This window comes from Notolepis coatsorum (genome assembly GCF_963971535.1).
Source record: "Notolepis coatsorum genome assembly, chromosome: 1".
NCBI classification, from domain to species: domain Eukaryota; kingdom Metazoa; phylum Chordata; class Actinopteri; order Aulopiformes; family Paralepididae; genus Notolepis; species Notolepis coatsorum.
In genome coordinates, this window is record NC_140165.1 from 322,705,299 (window position 1) to 322,725,298 (window position 20,000).

Genomic DNA, 20,000 nt, shown 5'->3' on the forward strand with positions numbered 1-20,000 from the left:
TAATCTCTTTACTAACTACTGGGCTAATCTCTTTATTAACTACTGGGTTAATCTCTTTACTAACTACTGTGTTAATCTCTTTACTAACTACTGGGTTAATCTCTTTACTAACTACTGGGTTAATCTCTTTACTAACTACTGGGTTAATCTCTTTCATGCAGACAGTAGACAGTAGATGCAGACAGTAGATGCAGACAGTAGATGCAGACAGTAGATGCAGACAGTAGGGGGGAGCGGAGGGAGAGGAGGGGGGACTATGTCTCGAACGTTGCTAGACTATGCCTCCCACTGGTCGGCTGTCCCCTCCGGTACACGAGGAGGCAGCTGTCGCATCTTTTCACCTGAACAGCGCGATCTCTCAGTGGCGAGGAGTAACGTGTGGGAGGCTCACGCTGCCCCCGATACTTCCTGATTCTGCTGTACAGGCGCACCAACCGACCTGTAGGAGTCGAACGTCCAATCCCCACCCACCAGCTCTCCCACCCTCTAACACTGCCAATTGTGTTAGTATGAACGACCGGCCAAGCCGGTAGCAACGCAGAGAGCTGGGCTCGATACCAGCATCTCCTGCGTTAGTGGTGAGCGCCTTGCCCACTGGGCCACTCAGCCGCCCTTTCATTACAAGTTTTCACTGTGCGTGAGGTTGTTTGTAGAGCTAAATCTATATTTTATATTATTGCTATGTGTCCATTGTCATTGTCAATTGACAGTATAAACCTTCCCTTCAATATGCCATAAAGAAATAATTGATTTATTAAAAATAGTTCCCATTTTATAGCGTCATGAATATGAACGTTATATCGGAATGGTCTAGGGCAGGGGTGGCCAACCTTTTTTGAACCAAGATCTACTTTTTTATTTACCACCTAGCCCGAGAGCTACCAGCCAAAATTGTATATTGTAAGCCGTCATTTGAGGCTTTATAAAAGCAGCATAATGAACACAAATCTGTCAGTGCCGAGTCCGACCTCATCTTAAATAACAAACAGCATTGCTTGTTGTAGTTAACAAGGAGAGGAAGAGTTGATTTAGCAAAAAAATAAATAAAAATAAAAATTTAATAATCAAATTTTATTAATCAAGATCTACTTGAAATCAGCCCGCGATATACCTGTCGATCGCGATCGACTGGTTGGGCACCACTGGTCTAGGGTAATTCCTGCAAAGCTAGTTATAGGGCGCTAAGCTAATAACGTTAAATCGATTGGCGTTTCGGCCCTACACAAGCTAGAGTTACAAATCTAAATGCATATCATCGGTATCATGGTCCACCATGAATGCATGAAAGGGGGGGGGCGGGGGAAGTCGTTTCTGATTATTGATTACCAATAACGGCATTCGTTATTGCAACATCATACGTTGACCGGGTGGATGGTTATGAGAACAAGGCTCGATCAAGCTGAAATTGACATCAAATCGCTCTTACCTGTGGCCGGTTAGATTCCAAAAATAATTTCCCAGTTATTGATCGCCATCTGGTAGATCGATATGTCCATTGGCTGATGCTATATTCCTTTACTGCGTACTGAATTCGGCGTCGCAATAAGTATTCCAGGCGATCGGTTGAAGCCCTCGCTTCAGGCTAACAGAAAAGCTAACCCGGAATGTAAAAAAAGTTACACCCCGTCTGCAACAAGGATTACTGCAATCTCGAGACAGCGCTACTACCAGGATCTGGCCGGTACTGCACTTTCGGAGTCCTGATATGCCGTTTCCAGCCAACATACAGCTCCGTGACATTGAGTAGGATATTAAAATGGAATAAAAGCAAAACCGAGTGGTAACGTGTATATATATACGTGGTTGGCCAGGAATGTGTTAATAATAAACACTGCACGGACTCCTCTGGTTCAGTGTGTTACTACGGTTTGGACCATGTATAACATCATCACTATTACTACTGTTCTACTACTACTACTGTTATCACTATTGTCATTATTACTTACTTTGGTCTATGTTCTATTATTCTACTATATGTACCTACCCTACCTGTACCCCCCCCCCCTGAAGAGAAGGAGAGCCTTGCCTTCACTTGCCTCCTTGGAGATCGACTAAGGCTACGTTTAGACGGAGAGAGTCTGAACAGAAACTGCAAAAGTCGTCTTACGGTCTCACTTTTAATTTTGCGTTTAGACTAGTGTTTTGGGATGGAATTCTCCGTGCAGACGAGGCTGTAACGACTCCAGACGACTGGAGCCCCGCTGTCACACGATTGGCGCATATGTCACATGACGTGCTGTGAAGACCCGCCCTACTCTGCCTCTGATTCGCAGACTGTGGGTGGGGAATGTGATTGGACCAAAGCAGAGTCACTCACAGACAGTGGGTCCAGTACTAATAGTTGTGATAGCCGCGGGACACATTCTTGTGTATTTAAAAGTACTGCCAATGTAGCCTTCAGGTGATCGCCATGGATAGAATCAGACATGCTTTGTTTACGCTTCTAGGCTACTGGCGCATGCCTGTGATGTAAGCAGTACGCGCGACGAGAGCCTTGACAACCCTTTCGTCATCGTTTTATGCGGTTTGACAGTTTAGAGGAGAGCGCGAAGGTTTATCGTTTCTAGGAATTCCACCCTGGAAGGTGGTCTCACTTTTTTGCGGTTTCACCCCGTAAAAACGCCGTTTCCGTATAAACAAAAGGCACATCCGAAAAAAAAAATTTGCGGATTCACCTGCTAGCGTTTCCGTCTAAACAGGGCCTGAGACGCACTCGAGCTCAGAACGGAAACTCGCCCCAAACCCTTTTGAGCGCGACGGTCTGAAACAAGTGAGGATGAAGAAATCATAGCCCCTTCCTCTCTCTCTCTCTATCCGCTCCTCCCTCTCTCTCTCCGCCCCTCCCTCTCTCTCCCCCCCCCTCTCTCTCCGCCCCCCCCCCCCCCCCCCCAGACTGCGAACACCTGATCCGCAGGATGCTGGTCCTGGACCCCTCCAAGCGCCTGACCGTGGCCCAGATCAAGGAGCACAAGTGGATGGCGCTGGACGTCCCGGTGCAGAGGCCCGTCCTGTACCAGCAGGCGCTGCCCGCCGAGGGCGACGTGGGCATGGGGCGGTACAGCGAGCAGGTGCTGCGCCTCATGGGCAGCCTGGGCATCGACCAGCACAAGACCGTGGAGGTAAGAGAGGTGACCCTGACGCTGACCCTGACCCCTGACCCTGACCCCTGACCCTGACCCCTGACCCTGGGGGTCGACCAGCACAAGACCGTGGAGGTAAGAGAGGTGACCCTGGCCCTGACCCCTGACCCTGACGCTGACCCCTGACCCTGACCCTGACCCCTGACCCTGGGGGTCGACCAGCACAAGACCGTGGAGGTAAGAGAGGTGACCCTGGCCCTGACCCCTGACCCTGACCCTGACGCTGACCCCTGACCCTGACCCTGACCCCTGACCCTGGGGGTCGACCAGCACCAGACCGTGGAGGTAAGAGAGATGACCCTGGCCCTGACCCCATCAATGAAGAGCGCTTCATTGATACGCTGCGCGTTGCTGTTGTGTTTAGTTGTTGTTTGTTTGTTTTGGTGTCATAATATATAGGTAGCAGATAAGCAGTTATTACTGTTGTTTGTTTGTTTTGGTGTCATAATATATAGGTAGCAGATAAGCAGTTATTACTGTTGTTTGTTTGTTTTGGTGTCATAATATATAGGTAGCAGATAAGCAGTTATTGTTGTTGTTTGTTTGTTTTGGTGTCATAATATATAGGTAGCAGATAAGCAGTTATTACTGTTGTTTGTTTGTTTTGGTGTCATAATATATAGGTAGCAGATAAGCAGTTATTACTGTTGTTTGTTTGTTTTGGTGTCATAATATATAGGTAGCAGATAAGCAGTTATTGTTGTTGTTTGTTTGTTTTGGTGTCATAATATATAGGTAGCAGATAAGCAGTTATTACTGTTGTTTGTTTGTTTTGGTGTCATAATATATAGGTAGCAGATAAGCAGTTATTACTGTTGTTTGTTTGTTTTGGTGTCATAATATATAGGTAGCAGATAAGCAGTTATTGTTGTTGTTTGTTTGTTTTGGTGTCATAATATATAGGTAGCAGATAAGCAGTTATTACTGTTGTTTGTTTGTTTTGGTGTCATAATATATAGGTAGCAGATAAGCAGTTATTGTTGTTGTTTGTTTGTTTTGGTGTCATAATATATAGGTAGCAGATAAGCAGTTATTACTGTTGTTTGTTTGTTTTGGTGTCATAATATATAGGTAGCAGATAAGCAGTTATTGTTGTTGTTTGTTTGTTTGTTTTGGTGTCATAATATATAGGTAGCAGATAAGCAGTTATTACTGTTGTTTGTTTGTTTTGGTGTCATAATATATAGGTAGCAGATAAGCAGTTATTACTGTTGTTTGTTTGTTTTGGTGTCATAATATATAGGTAGCAGATAAGCAGTTATTGTTGTTGTTTGTTTGTTTTGGTGTCATAATATATAGGTAGCAGATAAGCAGTTATTACTGTTGTTTGTTTGTTTTGGTGTCATAATATATAGGTAGCAGATAAGCAGTTATTGTTGTTGTTTGTTTGTTTTGGTGTCATAATATATAGGTAGCAGATAAGCAGTTATTACTGTTGTTTGTTTGTTTTGGTGTCATAATATATAGGTAGCAGATAAGCAGTTATTGTTGTTGTTTGTTTGTTTTGGTGTCATAATATATAGGTAGCAGATAAGCAGTTATTGCTGTTGTGTTTTGTTGTTGTTTGTTTGTTTGTTTTGCTGACATAGTTCTGAATGACTGTTTAACACTTTGAGTGCCGGCCGTGTTTTCCTTTTTACCCCCTTGAATGCCGCCACCCACTTCAATGATAGCGTTAAAAACGCATAATCTACGTTTTAAATTATGGCTATGTGTCTAATCTGCCCGTCGCTTATCAATGACTTGTTTGGAGTCAACATTGTCGAAACGGATCGTTTTTTAATCGGTTCATATCCTTTTTATAGCATTTCGAAAAGCTATCATTTCTCGAAAACTTCAGGAAAATAGAAAGATTCCGTCATAAACGGCATTTATTGGAATATTCTCGAATACACTAGACACGTTGTCATTTGTCGGCCTATTTATGAATAGTTTTCAAATAAACGCTAGATTATCGATAGTATATGTGTACTTATGCACGCTATAGAAGCGAGCTGAGAAATCGAGTCTCTTATTTCCTCAACAGCACACACACACACACACACATACGGGACACGTTGTTATCTCAGTGAAAACAGCTCTGATTATCCTAAAACTGGTAACATAGACTCCTTACCTTAGATCAGATGTTCTCCAAAAAGATTATTCCAATTCCTGATCGCCATTCCAAATATCGCGTTTATTGATTGATTATTGGCTGCTGTAAATATATATTCCAGGCTGCTTTCCATCTCGCGATCACTTCCCTCTTCATCAGATCCCTCGCCAGCATAATGGAGCCAGTAGGCTCCCCCCCCCACAGATCCACCAGTGTAATCGAATGGCCTGCAATTACACAGGGATAGACGATGGGGGACGGTATTTTCCCATCGGAGCTCCTAGAGGGGCTGCTGTACCAACGGGAGACTCGGTTGATGAAATATGAATTCACATCGCTAATAAAAAAAAATACGACAATTCGCGTCGTCTGCACTCAACGGGGGGCATGAAATACCGACATACCACGTTGTTGCCACTCAAAGTGTTAACAGTTTAAAACCGTCTTTACCCACGTTCTCCCTGTTTGATATCCACAGTTTAAAACTTGACAGTCTTCCCTCCTGTTTGATACCCACTTTGACCCTTCGAACCTCCCACTCAGGGCGCAGTTCCCACTCAGGGCAAACCTCCCTCTCGGGGCAAACCTCCCTCTCAGGGCGCAGTTCTAGGCCTGGGTCCTACACAGTTTTAAACCCTGACAGTCTTTCTTCCTGCTTGATACCCACACAGTTCAATACCTGTTTATATAACCTGTAATAAAAAGTAATAAAAGGGTAAAATAGAATAGGGAGGTGTAGTCTGACGTCACTTTGGACCGACCCGTACAGGGATGTATCATTGGGAAAATGGATTATCGACTATTGTTACAATTCTGCCTCATGAACATTGGAAAGCTTTACATTTTTGCACAAAATGAGTTCCCTTCTATCACTAACATTATTGATTAAGCATTTTTGGTTGAAATAAAATTTCACTACCTCCTTGAGCTATAGATTGTGGATAAATACACACAGACAGGTACACCATGCAAATGTTCATGCTGTATTTGTTTTAAACAAGACAATTTAGAAATGGGCAATGGGGAAATACGTTGACATTTTTGCGAGGTGGACCGGCCGGAAACAGCAATGAAGTAACCACTACACCTCCCTATAGACCAGGAAGTAACCACTACACCTCCCTATAGACCAGGAAGTAACCACTACACCTCCCTATAGACCAGGAAGTAACCACTACACCTCCCTATAGACCAGGAAGTAACCACTACACCTCCCTATAGACCAGGAAGTAACCACTACACCTCCCTATAGACCAGGAAGTAACCACTACACCTCCCTATAGACCAGGAAGTAACCACTACACCTCCCTATAGACCAGGAAGTAACCACTACACCTCCCTGTAGACCAGGAAGTAACCACTACACCTCCCTATAGACCAGGAAGTAACCACTACACCTCCCTATAGACCAGGAAGTAACCACTACACCTCCCTATAGACCAGGAAGTAACCACTACACCTCCCTATAGACCAGGAAGTAACCACTACACCTCCCTATAGACCAGGAAGTAACCACTACACCTCCCTGTAGACCAGGAAGTAACCACTACACCTCCCTATAGACCAGGAAGTAACCACTACACCTCCCTATAGACCAGGAAGTAACCACTAAACCTCCCTATAGATCAGGAAGTAACCACTACACCTCCCTATAGACCAGGAAGTAACCACTACACCTCCCTATAGACCAGGAAGTAACCACTACACCTCCCTATAGACCAGGAAGTAACCACTACACCTCCCTATAGATCAGGAAGTAACCACTACACCTCCCTATAGACCAGGAAGTAACCACTACACCTCCCTATAGACCAGGAAGTAACCACTACACCTCCCTATAGACCAGGAAGTAACCACTACACCTCACTATAGACCAGGAAGTAACCACTACACCTCCCTGTAGACCAGGAAGTAACCACTACACCTCCCTATAGACCAGGAAGTAACCACTACACCTCCCTATAGACCAGGAAGTAACCACTAAACCTCCCTATAGATCAGGAAGTAACCACTACACCTCCCTATAGACCAGGAAGTAACCACTACACCTCCCTATAGACCAGGAAGTAACCACTACACCTCCCTATAGACCAGGAAGTAACCACTACACCTCCCTATAGACCAGGAAGTAACCACTACACCTCCCTATAGACCAGGAAGTAACCACTACACCTCCCTATAGACCAGGAAGTAACCACTACACCTCCCTATAGACCAGGAAGTAACCACTACACCTCCCTATAGACCAGGAAGTAACCACTACACCTCCCTATAGACCAGGAAGTAACCACTACACCTCCCTATAGACCAGGAAGTAACCACTACACCTCCCTATAGACCAGGAAGTAACCACTACACCTCCCTATAGACCAGGAAGTAACCACTACACCTCCCTGTAGACCAGGAAGTAACCACTACACCTCCCTGTAGACCAGGAAGTAACCACTACACCTCCCTATAGACCAGGAAGTAACCACTACACCTCCCTATAGACCAGGAAGTAACCACTACACCTCCCTATAGACCAGGAAGTAACCACTACACCTCCCTATAGACCAGGAAGTAACCACTACACCTCCCTATAGACCAGGAAGTAACCACTACACCTCCATATAGACCAGGAAGTAACCACTACACCTCCCTATAGACCAGGAAGTAACCACTACACCTCCCTATAGACCAGGAAGTAACCACCACACCTCCCTATAGATCAGGAAGTAACCACTACACCTCCCTATAGACCAGGAAGTAACCACTACACCTCCCTATAGACCAGGAAGTAACCACTACACCTCCCTATAGACCAGGAAGTAACCACTACACCTCCCTATAGACCAGGAAGTAACCACTACACCTCCCTATAGACCAGGAAGTAACCACTACACCTCCCTATAGACCAGGAAGTAACCACTACACCTCCCTATAGACCAGGAAGTAACCACTACACCTCCTTATAGACCAGGAAGTAACCACTACACCTCCATATAGACCAGGAAGTAACCACTACACCTCCCTATAGACCAGGAAGTAACCACTACACCTCCCTATAGACCAGGAAGTAACCACTACACCTCCCTATAGACCAGGAAGTAACCACTACACCTCCCTATAGACCAGGAAGTAACCACTACACCTCCCTATAGACCAGGAAGTAACCACTACACCTCCCTATAGACCAGGAAGTAACCACTACACCTCCCTATAGACCAGGAAGTAACCACTACACCTCCCTATAGACCAGTAGTGGTGGTGGAAAATACCGATACGTAGTGGTATCGCGATACACAACACGCACACGTGTGCATTCAGTTAAGTTGGAATATGACTGTAATACAAACAGTTCAGTTTGTCAGGTACATGCAACACAGATAAATAAAGATGATTGAAGTGAGATGAACAGACTGAACTTTATTAGATAAAACATGTTGACAAAGTTCAACTTTGCAGTTGAAAAAAGGTAATAAATCGCAATATATCGCAATATTAATATCGCAATACTCAGCATATCGCAATATATTTAGTATCGCAATACTATCGTATCGTGACTTAAGTATCGTGAGGCTTCTGGTGATTCCCACCCAGTGGACCCCCTCAGTCTCCTCTCTGACCTCTGACCCCCTCAGTCTCCTCTCTGACCTCTGACCCCCTCAGTCTCCTCTCTGACCCTGTCCCCCTCAGTCTCCTCTCTGACCTCTGACCCCCTCAGTCTCCTCTCTGACCCCTGACCCCCTCAGTCTCCTCTCTGACCCCTGACCCCCTCAGTCTCCTCTCTGACCCCTGACCCCCTCAGTCTCCTCTCTGACCCCTGACCCCCTCAGTCTCCTCTCTGACCCCTGACCCCCTCAGTCTCCTCTCTGACCCCTGACCCCCTCAGTCTCCTCTCTGACCCCTGACCCCCTCAGTCTCCTCTCTGACCCCTGTCCCCCTCAGTCTCCTCTCTGACCCCTGACCCCCTCAGTCTCCTCTCTGACCTCTGACCCCTGACCCCCTCAGTCTCCTCTCTGACCCCTGACCCCCTCAGTCTCCTCTCTGACCCCTGACCCCCTCAGTCTCCTCTCTGACCCCTGACCCCTGACCCCTCAGTTTCCTCTCTGACCTCTGACCCCCTCAGTCTCCTCTCTGACCTCTGACCCCTCAGTCTCCTCTCTGACCCCTGACCCCCTCAGTCTCCTCTCTGACCCCTGACCCCTGTCCCCCTCAGTATCCTCTCTGACCCCTGACCCCCTCAGTCTCCTCTCTGACCCCTGACCCCCTCAGTCTCCTCTCTGACCCCTGACCCCTGTCCCCCTCAGTCTCCTCTCTGACCCCTGACCCCCTCAGTTTCCTCTCTGACCTCTGACCCCTCAGTCTCCTCTCTGACCCCTGACCCCTCAGTCTCCTCTCTGACCTCTGACCCTGTCCCCCTCAGTCTCCTCTCTGACCTCTGACCCCCCCAGTCTCCTCTCTGACCCCTGACCCCCTCAGTCTCCTCTCTGACCCCTGACCCCCCCAGTCTCCTCTCTGACCTCTGACCCCTGACCCCTCAGTCTCCTCTCTGACCTCTGACCCCTGACCCCCTCAGTCTCCTCTCTGACCCCTGACCCCCTCAGTCTCCTCTCTGACCTCTGACCCCTCAGTCTCCTCTCTGACCTCTGACCCCTCAGTCTCCTCTCTGACCTCTGACCCCCTCAGTCTCCTCTCTGACCCCTGACCCCCTCAGTCTCCTCTCTGACCTCTGACCCCCTCAGTCTCCCCTCTGACCTCTGACCCCTCAGTCTCCTCTCTGACCTCTGACCCCCTCAGTCTCCTCTCTGACCCCTGACCCCCTCAGTCTCCTCTCTGACCCCTGACCCCCTCAGTCTCCCCTCTGACCCCTGACCCCCTCAGTCTCCTCTCTGACCCCTGACCCCTGAGTCTCCTCTCTGACCTCTGACCCCTGAGTCTCCTCTCTGACCTCTGACCCCTCAGTCTCCTCTCTGACCTCTGACCCCTCAGTCTCCTCTCTGACCTCTGACCCCTGTCCCCCTCAGTCTCCTCTCTGACCTCTGACCCCCTCAGTCTCCTCTCTGACCTCTGACCCCTCAGTCTCCTCTCTGACCTCTGACCCCTCAGTCTCCTCTCTGACCTCTGACCCCCTCAGTCTCCTCTCTGACCCCTGACCCCTCAGTCTCCTCTCTGACCTCTGACCCCCTCAGTCTCCTCTCTGACCCCTGACCCCCTCAGTCTCCTCTCTGACCTCTGACCCCTCAGTCTCCTCTCTGACCTCTGACCCCCTCAGTCTCCTCTCTGACCCCTGACCCCTCAGTCTCCTCTCTGACCTCTGACCCCCTCAGTCTCCTCTCTGACCTCTGACCCCTCAGTCTCCTCTCTGACCCCTGACCCCCTCAGTCTCCTCTCTGACCCCTGACCCCTGACCCCTCAGTCTCCTCTCTGACCCCTGACCCCCTCAGTCTCCTCTCTGACCTCTGACCCCCTCAGTCTCCTCTCTGACCTCTGACCCCTGCCCCCCTCAGTCTCCTCTCTGAACTCTGACCCCTGCCCCCCTCAGTCTCCTCTCTGAACTCTGACCTCTGACCCCTCAGTCTCCTCTCTGACCCCTGACCCCCTCAGTCTCCTCTCTGACCCCTGACCCCTCAGTCTCCTCTCTGACCTCTGACCCCTCAGTCTCCTCTCTGACCCCTGACCCCTCAGTCTCCTCTCTGACCTCTGACCCCTGTCCCCCTCAGTCTCCTCTCTGACCTCTGACCCCCTCAGTCTCCTCTCTGACCCCTGACCCCTCAGTCTCCTCTCTGACCCCTGTCCCCCTCAGTCTCCTCTCTGACCCCTGACCCCCTCAGTCTCCTCTCTGACCCCTGACCCCTCAGTCTCCTCTCTGACCCCTGTCCCCCTCAGTCTCCTCTCTGACCCCTGACCCCCTCAGTCTCCTCTCTGACCTCTGACCCCCTCAGTCTCCTCTCTGACCTCTGACTCTGACCACCTCAGTCTCTTCTCTGACCTCTGACCCTGTCCCCCTCAGTCTCCTCTCTGACCTCTGACCCCCTCAGTCTCCTCTCTGACCTCTGACCCCTGACCCCTCAGTCTCCTCTCTGACCTCTGACCCTGTCCCCCTCAGTCTCCTCTCTGACCTCTGACCCTGTCCCCCTCAGTCTCCTCTCTGACCTCTGACCCTGTCCCCCTCAGTCTCCTCTCTGACCTCTGACCCCCTCAGTCTCCTCTCTGACCTCTGACCCTGTCCCCCTCAGTCTCCTCTCTGACCTCTGCCCCTGTCCCCCTCAGTCTCCTCTCTGACCTCTGACCCTGTCCCCCTCAGTCTCCTCTCTGACCTCTGACCCTGTCCCCCTCAGTCTCCTCTCTGCCCCTGTCCCCCTCAGTCTCCTCTCTGACCTCTGACCTCTGACCCCTCAGTCTCTGCAGAACAGCAGCTATAACCACTTCGCAGCGATCTACTTCCTGCTGGTGGAGCGTCTGAAGGCCCACCGCTGCAGCTTCCCCGTGGACCTGCGGCTGGACGCCCGCCAGCGCCGGCCCAGCTCCATCGCCGAGCAGACCGTCGCCAAGGTAACGGGGGTGGCTGGGGAGGGGGGGGGGGGAGGAGGGGAGAGGGGGGGGGGGGGGGGAGAGGGGGGGAGGGGGTGGGTCCTGGTTAGGATCAGCGTCCGTGTCCCTCTGCCGGATCAAAAGCCCCGTTATTCACACACCTGCTCCGGCCTCCCTCGCCCTCCGTCTCTCTTCTGCTCTCTCTCTCTCGCTCTCTCTCTCTCTCTCTATCTCTATCTCTATCTCTCTCTCTCTCTCTCTCTCTCTCTCTCTCTCTCTCTCTCTCTCTCTCTCTCTCTCTCTCTGCTCTCCACCTTGTTGCTTCTCCTTCAATCCCACTATTCATTATCTTTGTCTCTCTCTCTCTCTCTCTCTCTCTCTCTCTCTCTCTCTCTCTCTTTAATTGTCATTTATTCTTTTCATGTCACTCTCTAACAGAACCCCCCCCCCCCGGAAAAAAATACATTTATATTTACTGAAATAAACAAACCTGTCTTTTACTAGTTTGCACTCTCCTACTAAGGAACCTACCTTGCCTATATTACCACCTAACACTGCAGCACCCTAACCCTCGGCGCGGGTGTCTAGCCCTAAGGAGGTACAGGTACTCTCCCGTTCATGCTCCCCCGACATGGAACACCTCTCGATCCAATGTCGCCCCTTCCATCTTCCACGCGAGTTCACTGCAGTAATCATGACTGCAGTATACATCCCTCCCCAAGCGAACGTCGCCAGGGCGCTGGCGGAGCTACACGATCATCTAAACACACATCAGATCAAACATCCAGACACGGCCATGATTGTAGCCGGGGATTTCAATCAGGCGAATTTGAAAAAAGTCATGCCGTCTTTCTTTTAACACATCGTCTGCTCCACAAGGGGAGGAAATACACTCGATCACTGTTACACCCCGTTCAGAGCCGGATACAAGGCTGTACCGGCTCCCACCATTAGCGGGAGCGACGAACACGTCGGATCATGCCGCCATTACTCTAGTGCCGGCATACAAACAAAGATCATGTGAGGCCGTCGTGTCACGTGAGGTAAAAAGATGACCGACCAATCAGAGGCCATGCTTCAGGACGCACTCGACTGGGGAATGTTCGAGGGAAGCACCAGTGACGTCAGCGAGTTCACAGACACCGTTGTGAGCTTCATAACAACACTCGCTGACAGTATTGTCCCCACAAAGAAGGCGAGGGTGTTCCCGAACCAGAAACCATGGGTGGACAGTACTATCAGAGCAGCTCTGAACTCTCGCACCACTGCTTATAACCTTGGCAGAGAGTCAGGAAACATGGAAGAGTACAAGACAACAGTCTACACTCTGTGCAAGGCTGTTAAACTTGCTAAGAGGACGTATGCTGACAAGATGGAGGCACAAATGGCACAGAATGACACAATAGGCTTATGGCAGGGACTGAGGACGATAACTGACTACAAAGTCAGCGCCCCCTCAATGGGGAGCGACGACGCCTCCCTTGCGGACCAGCTCAACACCTTCTATGCGCGGTTTGGTGCAAAACAGTGGCGCTGCTAGCTCTCCGGCTAGTGACGTCACTGGCGCGCCGGCTGTTGTGGATGGGGGGGGGCATCCGCCGGGGGGCGGGGACGCTCTCTCATTGACGGTACACAGTGTGAGAAGAGCATTTATGCAGGTGAACACCAGAAATGGCGGCTGGCCCAGATGGAATAACAGGACGCATACTCAAGTCCTGTGCTAACCAGCTAGCCCCTGTGTTCACCACCATATTTAATCGATCCCTGAAGGAGTCAGTGGTCCCTGCCTGCTTCAAGATGTCCACCATTATCCCGGTACCAAAGAAACCCTCCCCAGCAGGTCTCAATGACTACAGACCGGTGGCACTCACCTCTGTGGCCATGAAATGTTTCGAGAGGCTGGTCAAGGATCACATTTGTGCCTCCCTCCCCAGTGATATGGACCCTATGCAATTTGCATACAGGCCAAACAGGTCCACTGACGATGCGGTCTCCCAAGTACTGCACAGCACCCTCTCTCACCTGGACCGTCAGAAGGGGGGCTATGTGAGACTGTTGTTCATTGACTATAGCTCAGCGTTCAACACCATAGTCCCCACCAGACTGGTGGACAAGCTGATCGAGCTAGGTCTGAGCTCCGCTCTGAGCGCCTGGATACTGGACTTTCTGAGTGAAAGGCCCCAGGCAGTCAGGGTGGGGGGTCAGATCTCCAACACCATCACCCTGAGCATCGGGTCCCCCCAGGGCTGTGTTCTGAGCCCCCTGCTGTACTCACTATACACACACGACTGTGTGGCCAAGTTCAGCTCCAACTCCATAGTGAAGTTTGCGGACGACACAGTGGTGGTGGGGCTGATCTCGGACAACGACGAGAAGGCCTACCGGGAGGAGGTTGAGGTACTGGAACGCTGGTGCCAGGACAACAGCCTGCTCCTGAACATTGGTAAAACCAAGGAGCTGATCGTGGATTATAGGAGAGGACAGCAGGAGACACACACACCACTGAGGATTAACGGGGCTACCGTGGACAGGGTGAGCAGCTTTAAGTACCTGGGGGTCCACATCTCAGAGGATCTGACATGGACAACACACATAGACTCAGTCGTAAAAAAGGCGAAACAGCGCCTCTACCACCTGAGACAGTTAAGGAAATTCAGAGTATCTGGGAAGATACTCCAGTCCTTCTACTCCGGAGCTGTAGAGAGCATCCTGACCGGAAACATCACTGCCTGGTATGGAAACAGCACGGCACAGGACAAGAAGGCCCTACAGAGAGTGGTGCGCTCAGCCGAGCGTACCACGGGTATTGCACTACCAACCCTGCAGGTCCTATACAACAAGAGGTGCAAATCCAGAGCCTGCAGAATAATGAAAGACCCACACCACCCCAACAACAGCCTGTTCATGCTGCTCAGGTCAGGCAGACGCCTGCGAACACCAGCAACTAGGACAGAGAGACTTCGGCTCAGCTTCTTCCCCCAGGCCATCAGAGCCCTGAACACTGAACTCTCCACACACAAGCACACATGAGCACATACACAACACACACACTGTACACGCTCACACACTAGCAGCCACTTTAACATGAGCAAGCACACACTCATGCTGCACACGTCCACACTTATGGCCACTAAGGAAAGGTCACCTTAAAAATAGTATAGTTTAACCGGAGATTGTATAAATTAGCATGTACAGAAAGACACTACCAAAGGACCTAGTATGTCCTCCATGCTCTGTAAATAACTTATGTACATATACCGATATGCCCTAACATGTTACTTGTTTATTGCACAATGTTACTTGTTTATTGCACAATGTTGATTCTATTATATGTTATTTGCACATCGTTGCGGGCAAGACCACCCGCATTTCATTGTATACTTGTATGCCGTGACAAATAAATCTCTTGACTTGACTTGACTTGACTTGACTCAAGTTCAACACTGTTTGATGAACATCGTTACCCTTCCTGCTGACCGACAAAAGCTGTAAGTCGCTTTGGATGAGATGTAGTTAAAGTAGTGTTAGTCATGTAACATCAGTCTCTCTCTCTCTCTCTCTCTCTCTCTCTCTCTCTCTCTCTCTCTCTCTCTCTCTCTCTCTCTCTCTCTCTCTCTGTGTCTCTGTCTCACTCTATCTCTCCCTCTCTGGCTCTGTCTCTCTCTCTGTATCTCTCTCTCACTCTCTCCCCCCCCCCTCTCTCTCTCTCTCTCCCCCCCCCTCTCCCCCCCCCCCCCTCTCTCTCTCTCTCTCTTTCTCTCTCTCTCTCTCTCTCTCTCTCTCTCTCTCTCTCTCTCTCTATCTCTCTCTGTATCTCTCTCTCACTCTCCCCCCCCCCTCACTCTCTCTCACTCTCTCCCCCCCCCCCCCCCCCCCTCTCTCTCTCCCCCCTCCAGTCCACCAGTGGGTCTGGTCAGATGGGCTTGCTCCACCAGGGGGGGCGCCTGCTCCGCTCCTCTGCTCTGCCTCAGTCCTCCTCCGACGCCTCCTTCTCCTTCCCTCAGTCCTCATGTCCTCAGTCCTCGTGTCCTCAGTCCTCGTGTCCTCAGTCCTCGTGTCCTCCAGAGCACAGCTTCATGGTGGAGGACGTCACAACGCCCAAGGTGAGCTCCTCTTCATCAGCTGCAGCTCTGTGTGTCTGTGTGTGTGTGTCTGTGTGTGTCTCTGTGTGTGTGTGTGTGTCTGTGTGTGTGTGTGTGTGTCTCTGTGTGTGTGTGTGTCTCTGTGTGTGTGTGTGTGTGTCTCTGTGTGTGTGTGTGTGTCTGTGTGTCTGTGTGTGTCTCTGTGTGTGTGTGTGTGTGTCTCTGTGTGTGTCTCTGTGTGTCTCTGTGTGTGTGTGTGTCTCTGTGTGTGTGTGTGCAGGGCCGCCTCAGGGGGTGTGCGAGCAGTGCGGTCTTTTGCGAGGCCCCCCTTCCCGCGAGGCCCTTTTTCATCACATACCTAAAATCTAGTTTTGCTTATATGCTTATATATTTCACATTAGACACGTTTGTAGAATGTGTCTGACTTGTTCCGGGCTCTGCGGCTCTGCAGATATACTATTGGAGCTCTGTGACTCTGCATACGCTATTGGAGCTCTGCGGCTCTGCAGCAGATATACTATTGGTTTCAACGAGGGGAGGGGTTACAGGTAAGGTAGTCGGCTGGCGTGCGTCTGTCTGACTATTTCCACGGGAGCGCGTGCAGCATTGGAGGTTATGCCAAGACGAAGAGGACGGTCGTTCGGCAGATGGACTGAAGATGAAAGTTGTTGCATGTTAGAAAGTTCAGTCAGGCTAGCCATGTTGGCTTAGCTAAAGGCAGGGACAGCTAGTTAGCTTTAGCTATGGTATCGAGTGCTAACGTGTGGTTCAGTCGGGCTAGCCATGTCGGCTAGTAGCTTAGCTAAAGGCTAACTAGCGTTAGCTAACCTAGAGAGAGCGCGTGCAGCATTGGAGGTTATGCCAAGATGAAGAGGACGGTCGTTCGGCAGATGAACTTCGTCAACTCCACGGTTGTCTCCTTCTTCTTGGACGTTTGGTGAGTTTTTAATGCACTCTATTCTATTCCCGCCGTGGAGATATATCTCTCTCTCTCTCGGGCCGGCTAGCTATCGTGGCTAACGTTATGTTGGCTAACGTTATGTGGAGCCAGCGGGCCGGCTAGCTGTCGTAGCTGACGTTATATTGAGCCAGGCAGGCTGGCTAGCTATCGTAGCTGACGTTCTGTTGGACCAGCGGGCCGGCTAGCTGTCGTAACTAACGTTATATTGAGCCAAGCGGGCCGGCTAGCTGTCGTAGCTAACGTTATTATTGAGCCAAGCGGGCCGGCTAGCTGTTGTAGCTGACGTTATATTGAGCCAAGCGGGCCGGCTAGCTATCGTAGCTGACGTTCTGTTGGACCAGCGGGCCGGCTAGCTGTCGTAGCTAACGTTATTATTGAGCCAAGCGGGCCGGCTAGCTATCATAGCTGACGTTCTGTTGGACCAGCGGGCCGGCTAGCTATCGTAGCTAACCTTATGTAGAGCTAGCGGGCCGGCTAGCTATCGTAGCTAACGTTATGTTGAGCTAGCGGGCCGGCTAACTATCGTAGCCAACGTTATGTTGAGCTAGCGGGCCGGCTAGCTGTCGTAGACGTTATGTTGAGCCAGCGTCAGTACCTGGCCACTCTATTTGCAGTTAGCCTCTTTAGCTGATGTCGGCCGTTGGCTCCTTGCTACTTGGTTTTCTCTGGTATAGACCCTCTTCTCTTTGGATTTAAGTGTTGATCTTTGTCCTTTTGGATCTATGTATATTCATGTTGCCTTTGTGAAGTTATCTTTTCCTTCTGTTTTGTTCTTCCATTAAAAGTTGAATATCCTTTAGGGGCTCATCTTAGCTGTCTTGCTTATCTCTCTCTCTGTCTGGACCACAGACCCATCTCTCTCTCTCTCTGTCTGGACCACAGACTCATCTCTCTCTCTCTCTCTCTCTCTCTCTCTCTCTCTCTCTCTCTCTCTCTCTCTCTCTCTCTCTCTCTCTCTCTCTCTCTCTCTCTCTCTCTCTCTCTCTCTCTCTCTCTCTCTGTGCTCTGTGTCCTGTGTTCTGAGCTGTGTTATGAGATGTGTTCTGAGCTGTGTTCTGAACTGTGTGCTGAGCTGTGTTCTGAGCTGTGTTCTGCATGTGTTCTGTGTTCTGAGGTGTGTTCTGAGCTGTGTTCTGTGCTGTGTTCTGCATGTGTTCTGTGTTCTGAGATGTGTTCTGAGCTGTGTTCTGAGATGTGTGCTGAGCTGTGTGCTGAGCTGTGTTCTGAGCTGTGTTCTGAGCTGTGTTCTGTGCTGTGTTCTGCATGTGTTCTGTGTTCTGAGCTGTGTTCTGAGCTGTGTTCTGTGCTGTGTTCTGCATGTGTTCTGTGTTCTGAGATGTGTTCTGAGCTGTGTTCTGAGATGTGTGCTGAGCTGTGTGCTGAGCTGTGTTCTGAGCTGTGTTCTGAGCTGTGTTCTGTGCTGTGTTCTGCATGTGTTCTGTGTTCTGAGCTGTGTTCTGAGATGTGTTCTGAGCTGTGTTCTGTGCTGTGTTCTGAGATGTGTTCTGTGTTCTGAGCTGTGTTCTAAGCTGTGTTGTGTTCTGAGGTGTGTTCTGAGCTTATATAGTGCTTTTACTAACTATATTATATTTCTCTCTCCTCTGGTCAGGGGCATTGCCGGGTCTGTGCAGCGATAACACTGTATATTGACTGTAGAACGGGAGCTCTCTCTCGCTCTCTCGCTCTCTCGCTCTCTCTCTCTCTCTCTCTCTCTTGCTATATGTTGACTGTATCATGCCCAGCCTCGGGCAGCGCTATTATTTAAGAATATGTTGACTGTATGAAAATATTAAAAAATAATATAATATAAATTTTTTGATTTTTTTTCCTTTAGGGGGGGGGGGGGGGGGCTCGCGTTCAAATCTCGCACACCTCGCATTTCTCCCAGGTGGCCCTGTGTGTGTGTGTCTCTGTGTGTGTGTCTGTGTGTGTCTCTGTGTCTCTGTGTGTGTGTGTCTGTGTGTGTGTGTGTGTCTCTGTGTGTGTGTCTCTGTGTGTGTCTGTGTGTGTCTCTGTGTGTCTCTGTGTGTCTCTGTGTGTGTGTGTGTGTGTGTGTGTGTGTGTGTGTGTGTCTCTGTGTCTCTGTGTGTGTGTGTCTGTGTGTGTGTGTGTGTGTGTGTCTCTGTGTGTGTCTCTGTGTGTGTCTCTGTGTGTCTCTGTGTGTGTGTGTGTGTGTGTGTGTGTGTGTGTGTGTGTGTGTGTGTGTGTGTGTGTGTGTGTGTGCTGAAACCATGTCCCACATCTTAAATGGTTGCCATGTATACAGGGGCCTCTACATAAGTAGGCATGACAGAATAGTAGATTTGTTTTTTAGGTTCTCCATCACGCTGTTTAACCCTTTCACTGCCACACGACAGCCGGTTAACCCTTTCACTGTGACAATACAGAAGGTTAGCCCTTTACTATCACACAACCGACGGCGATGCTCCATCATTAGCTCCTCATTTGCGGAGCTAATGATGGTAATGATGGAGCATCGCCGTCGGTTGTGTGATAGTAAAGGGCTAACCTTCTGTTGTGTGGCAGTGAAAGGGTTAAGCATTCTACTGTGAAGCCAAGCATGTTCAACCTGTTCAATGATGATTCCGTGTTCTCTGATATTACAGCTAACACCCCTGATGTCTTTGTGGTAAATGAACACCTTAGGGAGGTGTCCATTGTTGAGGTTGGCTGTACTTTTGACTACAGCTTAGAAGAAGCCTTTCTAACCAAAGTGTTGAAATACCAACAGCTACAGCAGACCATCTCACAGCGAGGCTACAGATGTAAACTCCTAGTTTTTATCTTTGGCAGCCTAGGGCATGTGCACAAGTTGGTTGTGAGGGGCCTACAAATAGCCGGTTGTTACGACCCTGGCTCAAAGGGACGCAACATAAGTGCAAACAGACACCAATGCCTGTGTTTAAACCAAAAGACTACTCTAACAATGAATACTAATACAAACTAAAGATCAAAGAATGGTGGAACGTGAAAAGACTCTGTTTACACAATCTCTTCTAGCAACCGTCAGCCTGCATGTGTGCATTGAGGAAGTGGCTTTAACCTGCCAGGCAGGTATCCAATCAGCAGCAACCAGCTAATTAGCAGCCCTCACCTGCTTGCACAGTGACACAGGAGTAATGAAGCCCATGGTACATAACACCTTCCCCACCAAAATGGTTGCCCAAGAGGCAACCACTACACATCAAACCCGTAAACAAAAA

The 20,000-nt window shown here is 49.8% G+C and overlaps 1 protein-coding gene across 1 annotated transcript in view; it reads left to right on the top strand.

Annotated features, from left to right (window-relative positions):
- Positions 1-20,000, top strand: part of sik2b (salt-inducible kinase 2b) — a gene marked incomplete at its 5' end in the record, with an annotated part of 76,724 nt that overhangs the window by 16,192 nt on the left and 40,532 nt on the right. The window contains 3 exons of the mRNA XM_084312126.1: positions 2,893-3,119; positions 11,623-11,775; positions 15,651-15,857. Coding sequence (XP_084168252.1) covers positions 2,893-3,119; positions 11,623-11,775; positions 15,651-15,857 — 587 coding nt within the window. The remainder of the gene's footprint in view (positions 1-2,892; positions 3,120-11,622; positions 11,776-15,650; positions 15,858-20,000) is intronic.